The sequence below is a fragment of the Typopeltis vanoorti genome, chromosome 19 (genome assembly GCF_054136105.1).
Source record: "Typopeltis vanoorti isolate ZY-2024b chromosome 19, IOZ_Tvanoo_1.0, whole genome shotgun sequence".
In the NCBI taxonomy this organism is placed as follows: Eukaryota; Metazoa; Arthropoda; class Arachnida; order Uropygi; family Thelyphonidae; genus Typopeltis; species Typopeltis vanoorti.
This window is the reverse complement of record NC_143567.1, coordinates 41563830-41584507: the sequence shown is the minus strand read 5'-3', so window position 1 is coordinate 41584507 and position 20678 is coordinate 41563830. Positions and strand designations below refer to the sequence as shown.

Below are 20678 nucleotides of genomic sequence, written 5' to 3'. Positions count from 1 at the left end.
TAAATATTCATGTGTGATTTTTTTTTTTTTTTTTTTAAAGCAGCCAGAAACTGAATGCTAACAACCATTGTTAGCATTTGGTTTCAAATCAAAGGTAGTAAATCACAACTGAAGATCCTAGGTAGAGATGTTGTGTAACCCAATGTATTTTATATGTTCACCTATCCTAGTTTTTCATGACCTGCTAGTCTGGCCAACAACCATAGAATTTACCAAATAAAGAGGTGGTTTTATGGACTTGCATTTTTTATATTTCATATTACTGAACTGAAATATTACCATTCTCATTCTCTAAAAGAATTATGTCCAATAAGTGAATTTTATATCTGTATGTTTGAGTGTTTTTGGCCATGGCTTGCCAAGTGTTGTTGGTTTCCCTAACCTTAATTTAGTACGATAACATGTTTAGTCTCTGTATGTGTATATTGCATGAATTTCTCTCTCTCTGTCACACACAGCTCATCATACTGTTTCTTGAATACATTCACCATATTCTCAGGCAGTGCATTTAACTTACCTACCACTCTGAATTGCATCTGTTTCTGGCCACTTTGCTTGAATTATCATTATCAGACTTCTGTGAAGTCAAGACTCACTGTGAGAGACCCCCTCTCTCTCACACACACAGCTCATTATACTGTCTTGAATGATTCACTGTTCTCTTGGGCAGTGCATTTCAATTACCTATCACTCTCCACATAAAAAAAAAAAAAAACCTGCTCACATCCTCCTTACAACAGATGAAAATCTAGTTTCTGAAATGAAAACCTTTCCACCTCTGTAATATTTTAATAATAAAGTGTGACACCTTTTGGTTACTTGTATATGGAAATATGACTTCTCCATTACTTCAACCTTGGTATCACTTCTGGATCTGGCTCCCACTGATGAGACCTCAATAAAGGCTGAAGCCAGTCTGGGTAGTGGTCCTTCCTATAATGCATAGCATTATATGTCTGTAAGGATATGTGCATTACATTATGGGATACTAAGGCAATTAATGTGAATTCATTAGCTTTTATATGCAAGTTGCCCTGTCATGAAGTTACTTTATGCACAAACTTTGTTTGCATACACTTGGATAAATGATTAAACCAATAATTTCTAATTTCTTGGCAAATTTTATTTTATATTTAAAATACTTCATGAGAAAGGCTTTTCCACAGAAGCTGAGGTAGATGGAATGAAAGGATTAGATGAGCAGGTTTGGTGAGTAAGCAGTTCAAATGAAAAAGGATGTCGGGCCGTTTTTGCTTGTGTTATGTAGGTTTAACAGAAATGAACACATGGTGGATACCGCTTCTGGGATTAATAATAATGTAAACTTGATCATGTGCTGTCATAGTAACCTGAACATCCCTTGAAGGTACATATCAGGAAATTGATAAGTTCTGTAGAGTGTAGGCAGCTTCCTAGAATAAGCTGTCACTTTTTAAGTAGTATTACCTCACTCCTTCATCTTAACTGTGTGTAGGATGTTGAACACATCTCTAGTCTGACAATATGAACAGTGTATAATAAGTTTTTACATTGGCAATGTTAAACCTTCATGTTCTTTATTAACATGTAAGCATGCCCTGTGGATACATGTTAAAAAATTTCATGAAATTGTGTTCTGACCTCATAATGCCTGCTCCAGAACACTTTAAGAATGGTGTTACACATTTTTCTCCAAAAAAAAAAAAAAAAAAAAGCTGTTTATATTTCTTTTTTTCTTCATTACCTTATCTGTCCCCTTTTTCCAGTAGATCTTGACTCAAGTTAGTTGTAGCATAGATATTCACATCATAAAGGTTATGAACTAATTTATAAACTTCAGTACAGTCTCTCCTATCCTTCTGTTAAGCTCAACAAATGAGTCCCATATCTTTCATGATATAATCATTAAAAATATTCAGCAGATCTTCTCTTCAATTCTTTTATCATCCATTAGAAATGTGGGTAACAAAGCTGAGCCCTATAATCTCCCAATTCATCTAACCAGAGACTTATACAAGGAGATCATAACTTCCTCCTTTCTTCCGCAAGTGAATTATTTTTAAATTAACCAACAATTTGCTGTGCTTTACTAGTTCTCTTATCCATGCAGAAATTTTTTTCACTTGCCAAGAAATTATATTCTTTTTAAATTCATTATTCAAGTGAAGCAAACAAAGTTTGTATATAAAGATTCCTCACGACTAGACTACTTGCATATAATGTACACTTCTGAAAGGAAGGAAGGATGGCTCTTGCATTGTGGGAAACTGAGGCAGCCGATGTGAAGTCATTATTTGCTTCTATGCAAATGCTGTTTGCTTAGACTTGAATAAAGGATTAAACAAGAATTTAATTTCTTGGCAAGTTTATTTTATATTACCAATATGATTTCTGACTGTAATGCCCAAATTACTTTCCATATCCTTCTCATTGTTTGTATTTATCTAATTCTAATTTATTACCAAATTAAATATACAGTAGAACTCGGTTATAACGAATTCCACGGGACCGCATATATTTGTTCGTAATATGTGTGGTCGTTATTCGTTATATCCAAGAAGGTCATAATTTGAGCGAATTAAAAATGTTTTCAGATTTTTCTCAGCATAAGTATATTGGGTAACATAAATACATATGTGCATACATGCATATAAAGAATGAAAATTTATTTTTAAAACTTCACATTATTAACATAAAAAATCATCAAGCATGCTTTGCTTTGCATAAGATGCATGTTTCATACGTTTGAAATTGTTCCTTATACCACTAAGATGCATGAATGTGTCGTCTAAACTTACAGATCGCAATTCCATACATCTTGTTAAAATATGTAAAGCACTTTCTGCTTCACACCAGGTAACGATTTTCTCATCATTGCTATTTTCTTCCTCGGAGTCACTACTACTAATCTTCTTCTGGTGTATGAGAGATTTGTTTTAAGATGTCAGCGTCTGTCGGTATACCCGAAGTTGCGACGCACATTATCGATGTCTATAAAATTATCAATCTCTGCGCACGTTTCAAATTTGTTCAAGTTTTGCGCTTTTAACCATGCTGATAACGGTAAGTTATCCTCTTCATCTTCTTCAGATTCGCACTCATATTCCACAAGATCGGCTTTCTTAAAACAGTTTTGTATCGTAGACGATGAAACCAAATTCCAAGCATCACTCATTAAACGTATCGCGTGAAGTACACTGATCTTCGAGTCGTAAGCATAAACATTTTCAGCAGATTTTTCTCTGTGTTCTATTAGTTCCAAGACTAACAGACGACGAAAATGGGATTTAAAACATCTTATTATGCCTTGATCAAGTGGTTGTAAGACAGTGTCACATTCTGTGTCAAAAAAAAACAAGTTTTATGTTTGTTAAATTAGCCACTACAGGATGGGTAGGACAGTTGTCTATCAATAACAAAATTTTCCGGTTTTCACTGCGAAGATTTTTATCCCACTTGCGAATTTCATTTTCGAAAATTGAAGATGTCATCCAGGCCTTTTTATTCGCTGTATAATCAACAGGAAGTTTCTTTATGTTTTTAAAGCATCTAGGCTTTGCCGATTTTCCAATTACAAGAAGCTTTCTTTTATCACTACCAGTCATGTTCGCACAAACTAAAACTGTGAGTCTATTTTTGATAAGTTTTCCGCCAATGCACTTTTCGTTTTTAAATTGAAAAGTTTTATTGGCCGTTAAATTATAAAAAAAAACCTTGCTTCATCTGTATTATGAATGCTGTTGTATCCATACTTTCGTTTGATGTCTGGCCATACATTCTTGATCCAATCAAAAACGTTTTTGTCAATGGACAATGCCTCGCCACTTACTTTTGCATAGACAATATTGTTTCTGTTCTTAAAGTGATCAATCCACCCATTGTTACATTTAAAATCGCTATAACCAAGTTGAACAGCAAATTTTTCGGCTTGAACTTTCAAAATTGGTCCGCTAATAGGTAAGCCAGCGGTTCTTTGTACTTTAAACCACGAAAGAAGTGCCTCATCAACGTCACTTTTATTACACTTTTTAAGTTTTTTACACTTCGATAAATTGTTTTCAAAAGCTTTCAGTCAACTCGCGATTCTTCCAAATTGTTGATATTGTAGATGAGAACAAACCATACTTCTTTGTTACTGTCAGATTTGGTTGGCCACTTTCCACCTCCCGTATAATTTCTTCTTTTTCGGAAACCTATAAAATTTTCCGTTTGACTCCCAACATTTTTCCACAACCAGAAAATGCGTATGTACGAAATGTCAGTAAAGGAACGACTAACGTGTATTATTCGTTCATTATTCCCGTGAAACAAATTCGTAATAAATATGAAATACATGCATTAAATCAAATGTAATTCAAATATACCTTCAAAATTATTAGTTATAAACGTGAATTCGCTGTAACCGTGATTGTTATAACCGAGTTCTACTGTATTTACATTTCTCCACAGTAAATTTTAAATGCTACTTTCCCTCCAGTCTTTTAAGATAATTCTGAAGAGATTGAAGATCATCTGAATAGTTAACTACTCTACCCAATTTTACATCTATTAACAAAGAGAAAGTCGATATTTGATGCATGAATATATCATTGATTGATCCAAAACTGAAGCTTCTCTTCCACCTCCACGACTCCTTGAAGTGTTCCCTTTGAAAACTATCATTTCTTACCTGTCTATCAGCCAGCTGGTTTTCCATTTAACTATAAATTATCATTAATACACCTTAATCAGCATGCTTTTATCTGGAACACTATCAAAAGCATAGCTGAAATCTAAAATCACATACCATTACTGCAGTCTATTTACCTTGTGAAAAGTTAAAATATCAAGATCAGCCAACTGGTAACAAAACTCATACTGGGCATTGCTCAATTCCTAATTTATGCATTGTGCATGTTGTGAATATTGTTGTACATTTCTATTCAGTATGGATGATTTTTAATCTTAGTGACATTAAAAAATGATCATAGGCAGTTTAACTCCAATATATGTTTATTTTCTGCCAAGGGCAGAAAATATGTTATCCTTTTCCACAGCCTTACTGACTGCCAAACATCACTAAGTTGCTATATTAGATATACAGGTGTATTTGCCTTTTATGCTAATACAACAGTCCTCTTCTTCAAAATCTTACCTTAGTTCTTATGTTACCCCCATTCTACTTGATTTTTTTTTTTTTTTAACCATTCTTTAAAAACAATTTATCTCTGCATTCTTAACCAACTGTAACACAAATTCTGGCTTGACAATTTTCTCTTGCACAGATTTCTTTAAGAAAGTGTTTATTCTTACAATCGCTTAGGTTTTGTTTTGGAATTTCTCAGAATAAATCTAAATATTTAGTTACTCCTAATTAAATTCCACCTCCCAATTTATGCTTTTTTCTTTCTTTTCTTTTTTTTAACCTTACTATCACATTCAGCTTTCTTAAAATTCCTTCTCTTGATTTTAATTTCCATGCTAGGGTTAAATAATCACTATCACACAGTCACCCTAAGTAACTGATGTAATTAGGTAATAACAAACTTAAGACCCTAGTGAGGTTATGAATATGTTGCTGTAAAAAGCTGGCATGAATTTACTGACCCATATCTGTTATAATAAAACACTTGTTTTAAATTCCTTGCTGTATGTTTTAATGTGTCATCAGTTTCAAAGTTTACAACAGGGATTTGTAATGGGGTTGACTGGCAAATTTGAAAATAACTTTTTGTAACCTTTCTCCTATTCTGTGGAAGATGGATTCTGTCATATTAATAATTATAGTGTATATTATATATTTTTTATACAAAGTATAGAAAACCGTAAAATAGTTAGTTTTGAAAACGATACCCATTAATGGTAACTGATATTTTGTGATGTTAATTAATTTTTATTTAACAGGCATTCTCTCATTTATACATCAAGCATTGTTGATTTCATTTATTTTCATGACCAATTGAAGTTTTCCCATGTAATTGTTTAACTGTTTTTGCTCTTCAAGGCATTGTAACAAAAGGATACTATAGTTTAGTAGGACTGTGTGGAATTAGATATACAGAGAATGTTCTATGATTTATTCAACAGATTTCAGGCATATTTCCTGGAGATCATGTGAAACAAATGTCCTATAACACTATGGCTTCATTCAGTGTGTTTTCAATAATTTCATTAAGCACTAGCATAATATAGCAAATGTGTACAACTGAATTTATGCTTCTGTGATGCAAAAGGTTTCAAACATTTGAAAATGAAAAATAGTAGATAATATTTAGATTCAGATTTTACAATAGGAGAGATGTTGCACTGTGACATCCAATCACATGTATAGAAATTTGAGAAAGATTAGTTCTAATGATCTGAATGCAATGTAGCCATGACAATCATTGCCACACTGAGACAGAGAATTTTATATAAAACTATATATATAGCTAGATCATCCAGTAAGAGAAGATCTAGCTACATGCAGTTTTGCATATATTTTTGTCTGAGATTTTCTTTACAGCTGAAGTTCAGTTTACCTCTGATGGTTTCGACAAATTCCTAGTGTTCAGTGCAAAAATAATAATATTATTATCATCATCAATTTCCTGCCATGTACCCTCAAGGGGTGTACAGGATATGATAGTACCATGAAAAAAATCACATCATTACTAACTTCCAATCTACAATTTTCCTCCAAATCAGTCTGTTAGTCAAGACTCCAACGTTATCAGATCTTATATTTCTATCGTCTAAGGCACTTTGTACTGTATCAATCCACCTATATCTTGGTCTTCCTCTGGGTCGTTTTGCTGCAAACCTGGCAGAGAACACTCGTTTTGCTAATCTTTCTTTGCCCATTCTGTTTAAGTGACCATACCACTTGAGATTAGATTATGAATTAACATAATTTTGAATAAATCTTGGTGCAAGATATTAAGCAACCTACATTATTAGACCATATTGTGAGATGTTTAATTGCATCCTGTTGCAAAAATTTCCTCCAAATTAATGTGCTTCTGTATTTAGAGTTCTCTTGCAACAATGTTCCCGAGCACCAACTTTGTGGCAGGCTTGTTCGAAGGCCAGCTTGATCATCCTACTTAAACTCAGATTTGTAGTTGACTGAGATATGACCACTGTCTCACTGAATGAAGCTGTTATCAGTATCAGAAAGTAATTTAGGTTGTAAATGAATTTCATTGCCTGTTAGACCATCTCTGGGCGTGATTTTTGCGACTCCTACAGTTTTTACCACTGTCAGCATTAATGCATGTTTCGTCTAGCACTTAGCCCACGTATCTTACTAATATATGATAGATTTACCATCCTCATTGGGTGGGATACATTAAAAGAAAAAACTGCAAACAAGGAACATAATGGAGTGATGCACAGTTCATAGGTCCCCCCCCAGAACATGCTTGTGCAAAAAGATACGAAGGTTGAAGAATGATTAAATAATAAGGAAAGAAAATTTTGGGAATTCTGATAATTAAAATATAAAGTGATATGTACATCTAGTATTAGTTTGTAATTTGTTTTCTTTACTTAAAAAAAAGCTTCAATTTATATATATTATTTTTTTTTTTTTACAGTGCTTTGAAGGACACACAAATGACATTACATCAATTTAACTTACAAGAAGCAACATAATGTTATATTTTTTAATAAATAAAATCAGTATCTGAAACTACAAGTTGGAATGTCTGCTTTCAAAAACAGAAGAGGCACAGAAGTACGACTGCTGTGTGGATAAAATACAGTAAGAATACTCAGTTTTTTCCCACACTCTAGATATCACCATTAAACTCTGTTGATGGTCGAACAGTTCAGATTTAATTTTTGATGCAACTAGTGTAGCTGAAGTAAACACTGTTAAAATGTCCTCTTTCATTTTTAAATCTTGTTCTTGTTTCTGGAAAATAGAAAGAAAAAAAAATCTTTTATGTATATGATGCAAAAGGTTATGTGAAAGATTTAAAGAGTTTTTACCTTTACAAAACAGGTAAAGTTTATATCATTACAGCTTTGGCCAGTACAATTAACATGACTGCTTACATGTTAAGTGTGACCTGTGGATAGGGTTGCCAGAAATACTTTACCGAAATGAGAACGGATGCAATTTGTCCTTTATTTTCATTTTTCAATGCCTACAGTGGTGAGCTATGGAAATTTTAACAAAGGGCTTGCATCATCGAGCAAAAAAAAAAGCCGTATTTCACACGAAAAGTTTTATTAATACAGCTTGTATACAAATTCCAATCAAAAAGTATGAGAGGGCAATCAACCTCTAAAGGCTATAATTTTTAAACAAATATTTCATGATCTAAACATGAAATATTTGCACACAATCAACTGTATTAATTTATCTTACATAAGAAAAACATTTTTTGACTATCAAAATATAATAAGAATGAAATCTTTTATAAAACATTTCATTGGCTACCAGAAGGGAGTAGTAGTAAAGATTTCAAACTTGGATGCATTCGTTATAGAGGAATTGAAACAATAATTCCAAATAATCTATACAGTGCCGAATAGACTAATGTTTGTTAGGTTACCGTATGAGTTTGTCACTTAATATGTTTCAAAAAAAAAGTAAACAAGAAGAATAAGAGGCTCGCTAATTTGAGAAAAATTTTAACAAAGGGCTCGCGCGAGCCCCTTATAGCTCGCCACTGTGTACAAGCATATGCTTTGGATCCTCCTATGTCTGTTCAATGAGTAATTTAGGATTTGATTGGCAAAGGGTATCTAGTTTCAGTGCAGAAGATGAAAATTGTAATTTTGAGATTGGTAAATCCATATTATCACTTATTAATAATGAGATATGCAGATGATACCACCTTGCTAGCAGAATGCAAAGAAGATTTGGAAGAACTTATTATGAAACTTAAAGAAGTAAGTGCTAAATATGGCCTTAAACTTGTTGCCATAAAGACAAACGTTATGGCAACATGTGAACTTAATGATTTTTAAGTAGATAGGGAGAAAATGGAAGTAGTTAACAATTTTGTGCTCCTAGATCCCAAATTGATCAAGATGGTTATTGTACTGAAGATGTTGAAAGAAGGCAATGACAAATTAAGCAAGATCTTTAAAGATATTAGCCTCACAACAAGAATCATGAAAGCAATGGTATTCCCTATGGTACTATATGGATGTGAAAGTTGGACCCTGAGAAAGAGTGAAAGAAGGAAGATAGATGCATTTGAATTATGGGTTTGGAGAGGCTTACTAAGAATACCATGGACTGCAAAGCAAACTAATAAATCAGCGATAGAATAAAGCCAAATTACTCCCTCGAAGCTATGATCATCAAGCAAAAATTTGTCATACTTTGGACATGTTATACGAGCAAATGACAGTCTGGAGAAGATGATGATGTTTGCTCAAGTTGATGGAAGACCAAGAATTAGGTGGATGGAGTTAAAGAAGCAACTGGAATGCACCTGGAAATTCTGAAAGATATGGCCAGGGACAGATCTGAATGGAGAGTGTATGTTCTTAGAATCACCAGGAGTCAAAAACAACTCAATGGAACATAACAACAAATCCATATTGCAAAAATATTAAGAAATTAAATGAAAACAATTAAAGCAAACTGCCGTGCACATATTATTCATAATTTTGCTATATATCTGGTAATTTAGATATTGATACAGAAAATATATATGGTCATTTTTCTGTTTCAGCTAAAAGAAGAGATAACCTTAAAGATTTCCATGAGTTTGCTGAAACAGAATTTAAGGAAATTTTAAGGCATGAACTAGATGGCTTTACAACCATGTACATGTAGAGAACAAATTTTCCTCTTTCATGGAAGGTTTTGAACCAAACCAAAAGACTGTTCCAAACAGCTCTTTAAAATCCTTCATATTAATGAAACTTCAACAGAGGCCCTTTAATTATAGAATATTTCATTTTCTCAATGAATGTGATCAAAACAATTTGCAAGAGCTTGAAAAGAATGAAACTTGATATTTTTTTACATAATGAATGGTCTAAAAAATTCACTGAAGAATTGTCTTTATCAATAATTTTTTTGAGTATCAAGTTCATCAGCATTTCCAGAAATGAGACCATGTAGTTAAAAGCACAGTAATAAATGATTTCAAAGCATTTTATAATGCTGCATTGAAATTTCATTTTAAAGAAAATACCCCTTTTTGAAACTCAGCAAATTAAGCTTTAAAATGGTTGTTTTAATCTGATTAATTTGATATAGCAGAATATTTTAAATTAATAATAATAATAATAAAAGGAAATTAATGAGTTATTTGATGATTTTCAGTACTAAAAAATTTAAAGACTTGTTCGAGTACATTGAGTCAGTGGCATATAATTTTGAAAAGTGTCATTTAAGCTTTCTAATATTTTCAAGGTCTTTTTTTTTCCCCTCCAGTGCCTGGGACTTTGGCAAATTAAGAAAGGATTTTTAGGGTGTTAACAAACTCAAAGTGATGAGTGAAATAGATGTGCAGTTTCACTCATAAAAAGCCAAGTAATGATCTTCAATTTTAAAGATAATTGTTTAGATTTTTCTGAGAAAAATAAAAATGATGCCAAAGTTCTCAAGGCTGTTCAAAGTAGTACAAAATATGTTCTATGAATGATTTCTAGCTATTAAACCAGTATCCCCCCCCCCCCTCACCTGCCTAAAATTGCTTTAAAATATTTGGATCAATGCATGCTTTTTATTGTCACCCATAGAAAGCCATGGTTTACCATTAGATATTTTAAATTCAAAATTAAACTAAAATTTGCAAATATAAGCAATATGAAAACTATAATTTTTAAACCAAAATATTCAATTATACTTTTTGGGGATGGAGTGTCCTTTAATCCAGTCTGGTGGTATTCCACTGGATTAAATCCAGTGGGATACTTCTTTAATCTAATTATTGCAAGAAATTGCTAGTGTTATGATTATTTGTATACCCTGTTCAGCACTGTTATATTACATAATCACTCACAAAAAAAAAAAAAATAAGAATCAGAGGTTGGCTTTTTTATGTTTGACCTTGGAAAATGCTCAGCTACTCTAATGTCCTCTGTGATCTTTTGCCATAAATTGGAAGAATTTCATCCCAATTAGATATCTAAAGTTCCTTGGTATGTATGGCTTTTCCCTAATCATCTGAAAAATGCGAGCTCCAGAGTTACTCCTATTCTTGAATTAACTAAATATCTCCAGAACACTAACCTCTTCTATCCTTCTTAAATGGGATTCAGACAACGTTGCCAATTGCAATGATAACAAAATATAGCCCCCCCCCCCCCCACCCACACACACAACAAAAATTGAGTCTTACTCTCAATGATGCCAAAATCTCAAGACCAGATGGGATCTTTCGATCTCTTGACATAAGCACATTCTGACTATTGCTTCCTCAGCATCCAATATTTGACTCAATACAAAAGAGAGCAGTTAGGCTGATTAATGACCACCTCTCACATGTTAAGTTCTGCTGCTTGCATCTTTTGTGAATACTTTCATGGCCATCAGTAATTTTCCTCCATCTTCTATTAAATCCAATGAAACACATGTAACAACTACTCATTGCTCCTTCACAATTCAACTCCAAATCCATCCCTTCTGGAATAGTCTTCCAAAGAATACAATCCACAGTTCTTCAAACTAAATATAAACAAATTACTTCTTGCCATCAACTCTACTCTACTAACATATCATCAACAAATTCCTGCCATGTACCCTCAAGGGGTGTACAGGATATGATAGTACTACATGAAAAAAATTACATCATTATTAATGTCCTATCTACAATTTTCCTCCAAATCAGTCTGTTACTTGTCAAGACTCCAACATTATCAGATCTTATATTTCTGTCGTCTAAAGCACTTTGTACCGTATCAATCCACCTATATCTTGGTCTTCCTCTGGGTCATTTTGCTGCCAACCTTGCAGAAAACACTTGTTTTGCTAATCTTTCCTTGCCCATTCTGTTTAAGTTACCATACCGCCTGAGATTAGCTCTGCTAACGCATTCCTGGATGCTGACAATGTCAAGTTCTTTCCTAATATCCTCGTTTTTAATATGATATTGCCATTGATGCCAAGTGTTTTACTTCTGACCCAGCTCTCAGATCCATAAGTTAAAACTGGTTTGAAAACTGTCTTGTATACAGCTAATTTAGTGTTCCGACTAATTTCTCTCTTATTCCATATGAATTTATTCAATTGATTTTCCACCATTCCAGCTTTGCTGATTCTGTTGTCTATTTCTATATTTAATTTACCATCTTCAGTAAAAATCGTGCCTAAATAGCTGAAATGTTGTACTTGTTCCACAGTTTTTTCTCCATTCAAAACACAGTTGATATTTTCAATGATTCTGTCTATTTTCATTGTCTTTGTCTTTTTAATGCTGACCTTCATACCATATCTATTACAACAGTTATTCAATTTAGTCAGGGAATCTTGCAAACTTGTAGCAGATTTATTTAGAAGTATAGCATCATCTGCATAAAGCAAAGAGCTGACATTAACATCTCCAATTTTGATATCATGTTTAATACCACTTTCCTTCATAATGTGATCCATATAGATAACGAATAACAGAGGGATGTACATCCTTGTCTCACACCAGATTTAACATTAAACCATCTTCCTGTACTTCCTTCAGTTCTAATTGCTGACTTACAACTCAAATAAAGACTAAGTATTGCTTGATATAATGCCCCATTGATACCATGTAACTGCAGCATATTGAATAGCTTCTCTCTTGGCACCTTGTCATATGCCTTTTCCAAATCGACAAAACTTAAATATAGATCTTTGTTATATTCCCATGCTTTCTCGGCTATTTGTTGTAAAGTGAAGATCTGATCCTGACAGCCTCTATTTGGCCTGAATCCAGCTTGTTCTTCACTAAGCTTTTCTTCCACAATTCTTCTCAACCGTTTCTCAAGTATACTTGCATAGATCTTGCCAGGAACACTCACTAGGGAAATACCTCTGTAATTCTCACATGCAGTTTTATTTCCCTTTTTATATATGGGTACTATGAGAGCTCTACTCCAATCACTGGGAATTCGTCCCTCTGTCCAGGCTTTCTGAACTATGCAGTGCAGCCACTGTAAGACTCTTATACCACCATGCTTCAGCATTTCTGGTCGAATATCATCTACTCCTGCTGCCTTTCCACATTTCAAGCAAAAAAAAAAAAAAAATGTTTTCCAAAGTAATAAATGTCTGATGTAAAAAGTAGAATCAGTCTTATTGAGGAAAAGTACTTGAAAACAAGTATGGAAAATGAAGAAACCATTAACTCAACCAAACTGCATGTCTAAGGTGTATAAAAAAAAAAAAAAAAGTAATTTGCAACTCAAATTCCTATATCTTAAAGTGAACTCTGTTAAGTTTTTATGCAAAGCAAGGAGAAAAGAAATAGGAAATTACAGAAACGATTTATGAAAAGTAGCTAGTAAGGCAGAAAACTAAAAATATCATGAAAGGAGTTAAAGAGCACATAAGGTGATCACATACATATTCCTGCACACCCTCTGAAGGTACATATTTTAGACAATTTTGCTAGTCAACAAGAATTTATACTACTAGGTTCAAAATATAAGTTCTCAACTATTGCATTCACTGCAACTTCAAGATACACAAAATTAGCATTTTTATTCTTTATGAAGAAAAGCATGGAGGGATTTGCAAGTTTCTCTCCTCCTCAGGAAAAAAAAAAAAAAATGCAGGAGAAATAATTATAAAAGCAGCATCAAAAACATTCAGAGGGAAACACCAATTGCATACATACTGAAAGTGATATTTCTTGAAAGCTGTAGCACAGCAAGTGCTACTGCTTCACCAACTTTCATCATTGGTGTATTTAAGAAGCAAAGTCCTGATCTTCCACCTTGCATTCCAAATAAATTATGCACATTATTCCTTGATATGTGGCAGAGTGCTGTTAAATTTTGCTAAATATTTTCTTAAGCAAACTGATGCCATTCATGACATACAATTATGCTAAAATCACCTACTTTAAAATATTACCAAAATATGACATTCACCATTTATCCAGAACTACAAAATATATATAACTAGAAGTCATTATTCCATACACTACAACCAATATATACAATTTATTTAGCATATGAGAATACAACAGTCAAGGTCCATGCAGGCAGGGATGACACCACTATAATGCTGTTGGTTGCATGTATTCTCTAGTCAGTTTGTCTGTGTTGAGAGATGAAGAATCAAAGTTTCTGGGAGAGAAAACTCACTATCTCCATTTGAAACTGTTAGCTCATCCTAAGTTCAAAATCTTTTTTCTTTCCAATCAAAGGAGAATGTTCATTAACGAACAAGTTACAGAGGCTCAATAAAATGACCTGAGTTTTTGAAACTGTTAGCTCATCCTAAGTTCAAAAATAGGGGCTGGTGGCAAAATGACCTGAGTTTTTCAAACTGTTAGCTCATCCTAAGTTCAAAATCTCTTACAGATTCTTCACATTTAGTTTCTTTCCAATCAAAGGAGAATGTCATTAACGAACAAGTTACAGAGGCTCAATAGATAACATCAAAAGTAATATCATCCTGACTTGGGGACAGAGGGCAATTCTATGAGTGTCTTCCTTACTAACACATCCAATTCATGAAAGAGCATGCAGTATGGGTCAGCAATTTCATTCATTTTATGGTCATATCTATTGACTGCACTCTCCACCTTTAACTGCATAACCACATGCAAAAGCCCTCTTAGCACAAAGTGAACATAATGCTGCCGTTCACAGTTGATGTGCATTTCACTGCTGCTTGCATCTCTAAAATAGGGGCTGGTGGCAAAATGACCCGAGTTTTTCAAAGACTATTGTGGCACCTATCTGTATCTCTCAAATGCTTAATTACTGCACAGTAGTACATACAGATGTCATTAAACTATTTCTTTCTGAAATGTTACTGACCTAAGTAGATAAACACTTCATTTTCCAACCAGTTGGCTCTGTAAAATTCCAGTGTGGATGAATGTTTATCAGTGTCATTATTTGAAGCTTGAAAAAAACGTACTAGGTTTTTAAATCAGTCTAATCAGTACATTATTCAACGGCCGGGGGGGGGGGGATAAATTTTTCCATGCCAATGAGGATTACTTTATTGACATTTCACAATCTTGCTTAATACTCAAGTTCTTGTTAAAAAAGTAAATCACTGCTTATTAAACATTTGTAGAACTAGTGTCTATGAGAGTTATGAGAAAATTAGAAACAAGCTTACCATTGTTAGCATTCAAATGTGTGAAGTTTATCCAAAGGTTACTAATATTGGTTATAGAAATAGAATGGGAGATGAAACATTAGAAGAACAGGTGTTTGAAAAAAAAAAAAAAAAGATCTTGGTGGATTGATGCTTTTACTAGTAAATTAGAAAACAAAAATATAAGAGCTGACAGCAGATTAATCTGGTAGAAAATTGCCAAGAGAAAGACAGCAACTTTAATCACATAGTATCCTGTAAACCCCTTAAGGATACACAACAGGAATTTGAGGAAGACAATTTTCAGTCAAGCTGTCAAAAATTCAAGTGCATCTCTGTAACCAAATGGTTTTATCCCAATACTTTTTATTTCGAACTTCCATGATCTGCAATCAAGAATAAAATAGTTACAGAACACAGATATTGAGTCCTATAAAAATTAGTAGAGCAACTAAATATCAATGGTAGAACCAATTAAAATGAAGATATCAAAGCAAAATTCAAGAATAAGTGGTGCCAATCCGAGATGTTTTTTCTTGTATAATGAAACCCTTCTTTCAATTGAATTGAAAAGCAAATAAAAGTTGAGCAGCTCTCAGATGTGAAGCTGTAGACTAAAATACACAAACATTATCATCATCAAATTCCTGACATGTACCTTCAAGGGGTGTGCAGGATATGATAGTACTACATGAAAAATTTACATCACTACTAACTTCTTATCTACAATTTTCCTCCAAATCAGTCTGTCACTTGTCAAGACTCCAATATTATCATTATCAGATCTTATATGTCTATCGTCTAAGGCACACTGTACCGTATCAATCCACCTATATCTTGGTCTTCCTCTGGGTCATTTTCTGCCAACCTAGCAGAGAACACTTGTTTTGCTAATCTTTCCTCGCCCATTCTGTTTAAGTGACCATACCACCTGAGATTAGCTCTGCTAATGCATTCCTGGATGCCGACAATGTCAACTTCTTTCCTAATATCCTCGTTTTTAATATGATTTTGCCATTGATGCCATCTTTTCATGCCTCTAATCTTTCTCAGGACTTTCATATCTGCGGTCTCTAGTCTTTGGTGAAGTGTTTTACTTCTGACCCAGCTCTCAATAAGTTAAAACTGGTTTGAACACTGTCTTGTACACAGCTAATTTAGTGTTCTGACTAATTTATCTCTTATTCCATATGAATTTATTCAATTGACTTCCCACCATACCAGCTTTGCTGATTCTGTTGTCTTTCTATATTTAATTTACCATCTTCACTAACAATCGTGCCTAAGTAGCTGAAATGTTTTACTTGTTCCACAGGTTCCCCATTCAAAACACAGTTGATATTTTCAACGATTCTACCTATTTTCATTGTATTTGTCTTTTTATTGCTGACCTACCATATCTATTACAACAGTTATTCAATTTAGTCAGGGAATCTTGCAAACTTATAGCAGATTTATTTAGAAGTATAACATCGTCCGCATAAAGCAAAGAACTGACATTAACATGTCCAATTCTGATATCATGTTTAATACCACTTTCCTTCATAATGTGATCCATATACATAATACATAACAGAAGGAATAATGTACATCCTTGTCTCACACCAGATTTAACATTAAACCATCTTCCTATACTTCCTTCAATTCTAACTGCCAACTTACAACTCAAATACAGGCTTGATATAATGCCCCATTGACACCATATAACTGTAGCGTATTGAATAACTTCTCTCTCTTGGCACCTTGTCATATGCCTTTTCCAGATCAACAAAACTTAAATACAGATCTTTGTTATATTCCCATGCTTTCTCAACTATTTGTCGTAAAGTGAAGATCTGATCCTGACAGCCTCTATTTGGCCTGAATCCAGCTTTTCTTCCACAATTCTTCTCAACCATTTCTCAAGTATACTTACATATATATCTTAGTAGGGAAATACCTCTGTAATTCTCACATGCAGTTTTATTTCCCTTTTTATATATAGGTACTATTAGAGCTCTACTCCAATCATCGGGAATTCGTCCCTCTGTCCAGGCTTTCTGAACTATGCAGTGCAGCCACTGTAAGACTTTTATACCACCATATTTCAGCATTTCTGGTTGAATATCATCTACTCCTGCTGCCTTTCCACATTTCAACCCTTTGATGGTTTTTTCTACTTCAAGTATGATGTATGCCTGTTGTGTGTTTTTCACCACTGTGCTATCACTGCTTGTTTCATTTAGCAATTTTTCGAAGTAATTACTCCATACTTCAAGAATATCTTTTTCTCCTGTTTGCATGTAACCTTTATCATCTCTAACTCCTTTTACAGCACTCTTTATTCCATTTCTAAGCTTCTTCAACAACCTCCAGAATATCTTGCCATGTTCTTGATATTTATTTTCTCGCCAAAGTCCTCCCATGACTTTTGTTTAGCTAGTTTTACACAGTGTTTAGCTATCTTACATTTGTCTGTATTCTCTAAGAGCACAAGCTGACTTATTTGCCAGGATCTTTTGATATGCTTTTTTCTTTTCCTTCACTGCCTCTTTAACTTCCTGTGTACACCATGGAGTTCTGATTTTTCTATCCTTGCAGACAACCTCGCCACATGCCTCTCTGGCTGAATCAATCACGGTTTTCTTCAAGGCTTGCCACTGAATCTCCAAGGTTTGGTTCCTGTTCTCAAACTCTTTCATTTTTCCTTCAATAATCTTTGTGTATTTTAGTCTATAGTTCACATCTGAGAGCTGCTCAACTTTTATTCGCTTTAAAACTTTCTTACATGTTATTCTTTTCTATACGAAATTCAGTTTTATCCTGTTCATGAATAAATAGTGATCGCCTCCAATTTCAAATCCTCTGTACACTCTGGTGTACAGAGGATTTGAAATTGAATTTGAATAGAAATCTAACAGGTATTCACCATTATTCTTAGTTTTGCTCTTTTCTTCAAATTTTCCCAAAATATTTTTGTATGTCTGACAATCATTTCCTACTCTGCTATTTAGATCCCCAACAAGGACCAACTTTTCCTTTTTCATTGTGTCAGTTGCTTTTTCTAAAGCATCAAAAAATTCCTCCACTTCTACCTTAGTAGAACCTTCTGTGCGACCATAGGCACAAATAAGTCTCATTGTCCAATTCCCCATTCTGATATCTGCCCACATCACTCTACTTGAGACTGCCTGCCATTCAAGAAGATTAGCCTTGTATTTTGTGTTGAATACTATGGCTACTCCTTCTTTTCCTTGATTGTCATTTCCTGAATATAACATTTTGTATTTTTGTTCAGAAAGATCTCACCAGTTTGTTTCAGTCGCCCCTATTATGTTGATCTGGTACTTATCTAATTCCTCAGCTAGTTTCATTTCTTTGCCATTCAGGCTTCTTATGTTGATAGTACCAATCTTGAACTCTGGTGATGTTGAGTTGGGGTGTGCTTTCAGATTTGTTCCAGTAGCTGACTTTTTGCTGTTCGCCCTGGTTTCCTGGCAAATACACAAACGTTATTCAAGGGAAAAATGAGATTTTGAGAACAGGAACCAAACCTTGGAGATTCAGTGGAAAATCCTGAAGAAAACATTGAGTGATTCAGCTAAAGAGGCATGTGGTGAGGCTGCGTGCAAGGATAGAAAAATCAGAACTCCATGGTGGACACAGGAAGTTAAAGAGGCAATGAAGGAAAATAAAAAAGCATATCAAAAGTTCCTGGCAAATAAGTTAGCTTGTCCCATAGAGAATACAGAGAGAAACAAATGTAAGAAAGCTAAACACTAAAACTAGCTAAAATAGACAACAGAATGAACAAAGCTGGTATGGTTGGAAGTCAACTGAATAAATTTATAAAGATATTTATATAAATAAGAGAGAAAAGTCATGGGAAGAACATAGAAAATAAATATCAAGAACTGGCAAGATATTCTGGAGGGTTGTTGAAAGCTCAGAAATGGAGTAAAGAGTACTGTAAAAGGAACTAGAGATGATAAAGGTGACATAAAAACTAGAGGAAAAAGATATCCTTGATGTATGGAGTAATTATTTTAAATTGCTAAATGAAACAATCATTGACAGCACAGTGGTAAAAAAAACACTCAAGGCATGCAATCAGGAATACATATCCATACTTGAAGTAGAAAAAGCCTGAAATGTGGAAACCTGATATCAAAATTGGATATGTTAATCTCAGCTCTTTACTTTATGCAGATGATGTTATACTTCTAAATAAATCCAGCACAAGTCTGCAAGACTCCCTGACTAAACTGAATAACTGTTCGTATGAAGATCAGCAATAAAAAGACAATGAAAACAGACAGAAACATTTAAACATCAACTGTATCCTGAATGGTGAACCTATAGAACAAGTAAAACATTTCAGCTATTTAGGCACAATTTTTAGTGAAGATGGTAAATTAAATATGGAAATAGACAACAGAATCAACAAAGTTGGTTTGGTTGGAAGTCAACTGAATAAACTTATATGGAATAAGAGAGAAATTAGTCGAAACACTAAATTAGCTCTATACAAGACAGTGTTCAAACCAATTTTAACTTATGGATTTGAGAGCCGGGTCAGAAGTAAAACACTTGACCAAAGACTAGACTGCAGATGTGAGAGTCCTGAGCAAGATTAGGGGCATCAACAAATGGCATCAATAGCAATATAATATTAAAAATTAGGATATTAGAAAAGAACTTGACATTGTTAGCAAAGCTAATCTCAGGTGGTATGGTCACTTAAACAGAATGGGAGAGGAAAGATTAGCAAAACAAGTGTTCTCTGCCAAGTTGGCAGAAAAACGACCCAGAGGAAGACCAAGATTATAGGTGGATTGATACAGTAAAAAGTGCCTTAGAAGACAGAAATATAAGATCTGATAATGTGAGTCTTGACATGTAACAGACTGATTTGGAGGAAAATTGTAGATAGGAAATAAGTGGCAATGTAATTTTTTAATTAGTACTATCGTATCCTGTACACGTCAAGGAATTTAATGATGTAACCTGTGGGATATCCATTAGTATTATCATCATCATCATCATCAAATTCCTGCCATGTACCCTCAAGGGGTGTACAGGATATGATAGTACTACATGAAAAAAAATTACATCATTATTAATTTCCTATCTACAATTTTCCTCCAAATCAGTCTGTTACTTGTCAAGACTCCAACATTATCAGATCTTATATTTCTGTCGTCTAAAGCACTTTGTACCGTATCAATCCACCTATATCTTGGTCTTCCTCTGGGTCGTTTTGCTGCCAACCTGGCAGAGAACACTTGTTTTGCTAATCTTTCCTCGCCCATTCTGTTTAAGTGACCTTACCACCTGAGATTAGCTCTGCTAACGCATTCCTGGATGCTGACAATGTCAAGTTCTTTCCTAATATCCTCGTTTTTAATATGATATTGCCATTGATGCCATCTGTTCATGCCTATAATCTTTCTCAGGACTCTCATATCTGTGGTCTCTAGTCTTTGATCAAGTGTTTTACTTCTGACCCAGCTCTCAGATCCATAAGTTAAAA

The 20678-nt window shown here is 33.9% G+C and overlaps 2 protein-coding genes across 2 annotated transcripts in view; one reads left to right on the top strand and one right to left on the bottom strand.

Annotated features, from left to right (window-relative positions):
* The window catches only part of LOC150096037 (threonylcarbamoyl-AMP synthase-like), a 70952-nt gene extending 63316 nt beyond the window's left edge, over positions 1-7636 (top strand). The window contains exon 5 of the mRNA XM_090409527.1: positions 7536-7636. Within this exon, the coding sequence (XP_090265653.1) occupies positions 7536-7593 (58 nt within the window). The 3' untranslated portion in view covers positions 7594-7636. The remainder of the gene's footprint in view (positions 1-7535) is intronic.
* Positions 7591-20678, bottom strand: part of LOC150096036 (splicing factor, proline- and glutamine-rich-like) — a 285745-nt gene continuing 272657 nt past the window's right edge. Inside the window, exon 11 of the transcript XR_016549982.1 lies at positions 7591-7855. The gene's annotated coding sequence lies outside the window, so the exon portion shown is untranslated. The remainder of the gene's footprint in view (positions 7856-20678) is intronic.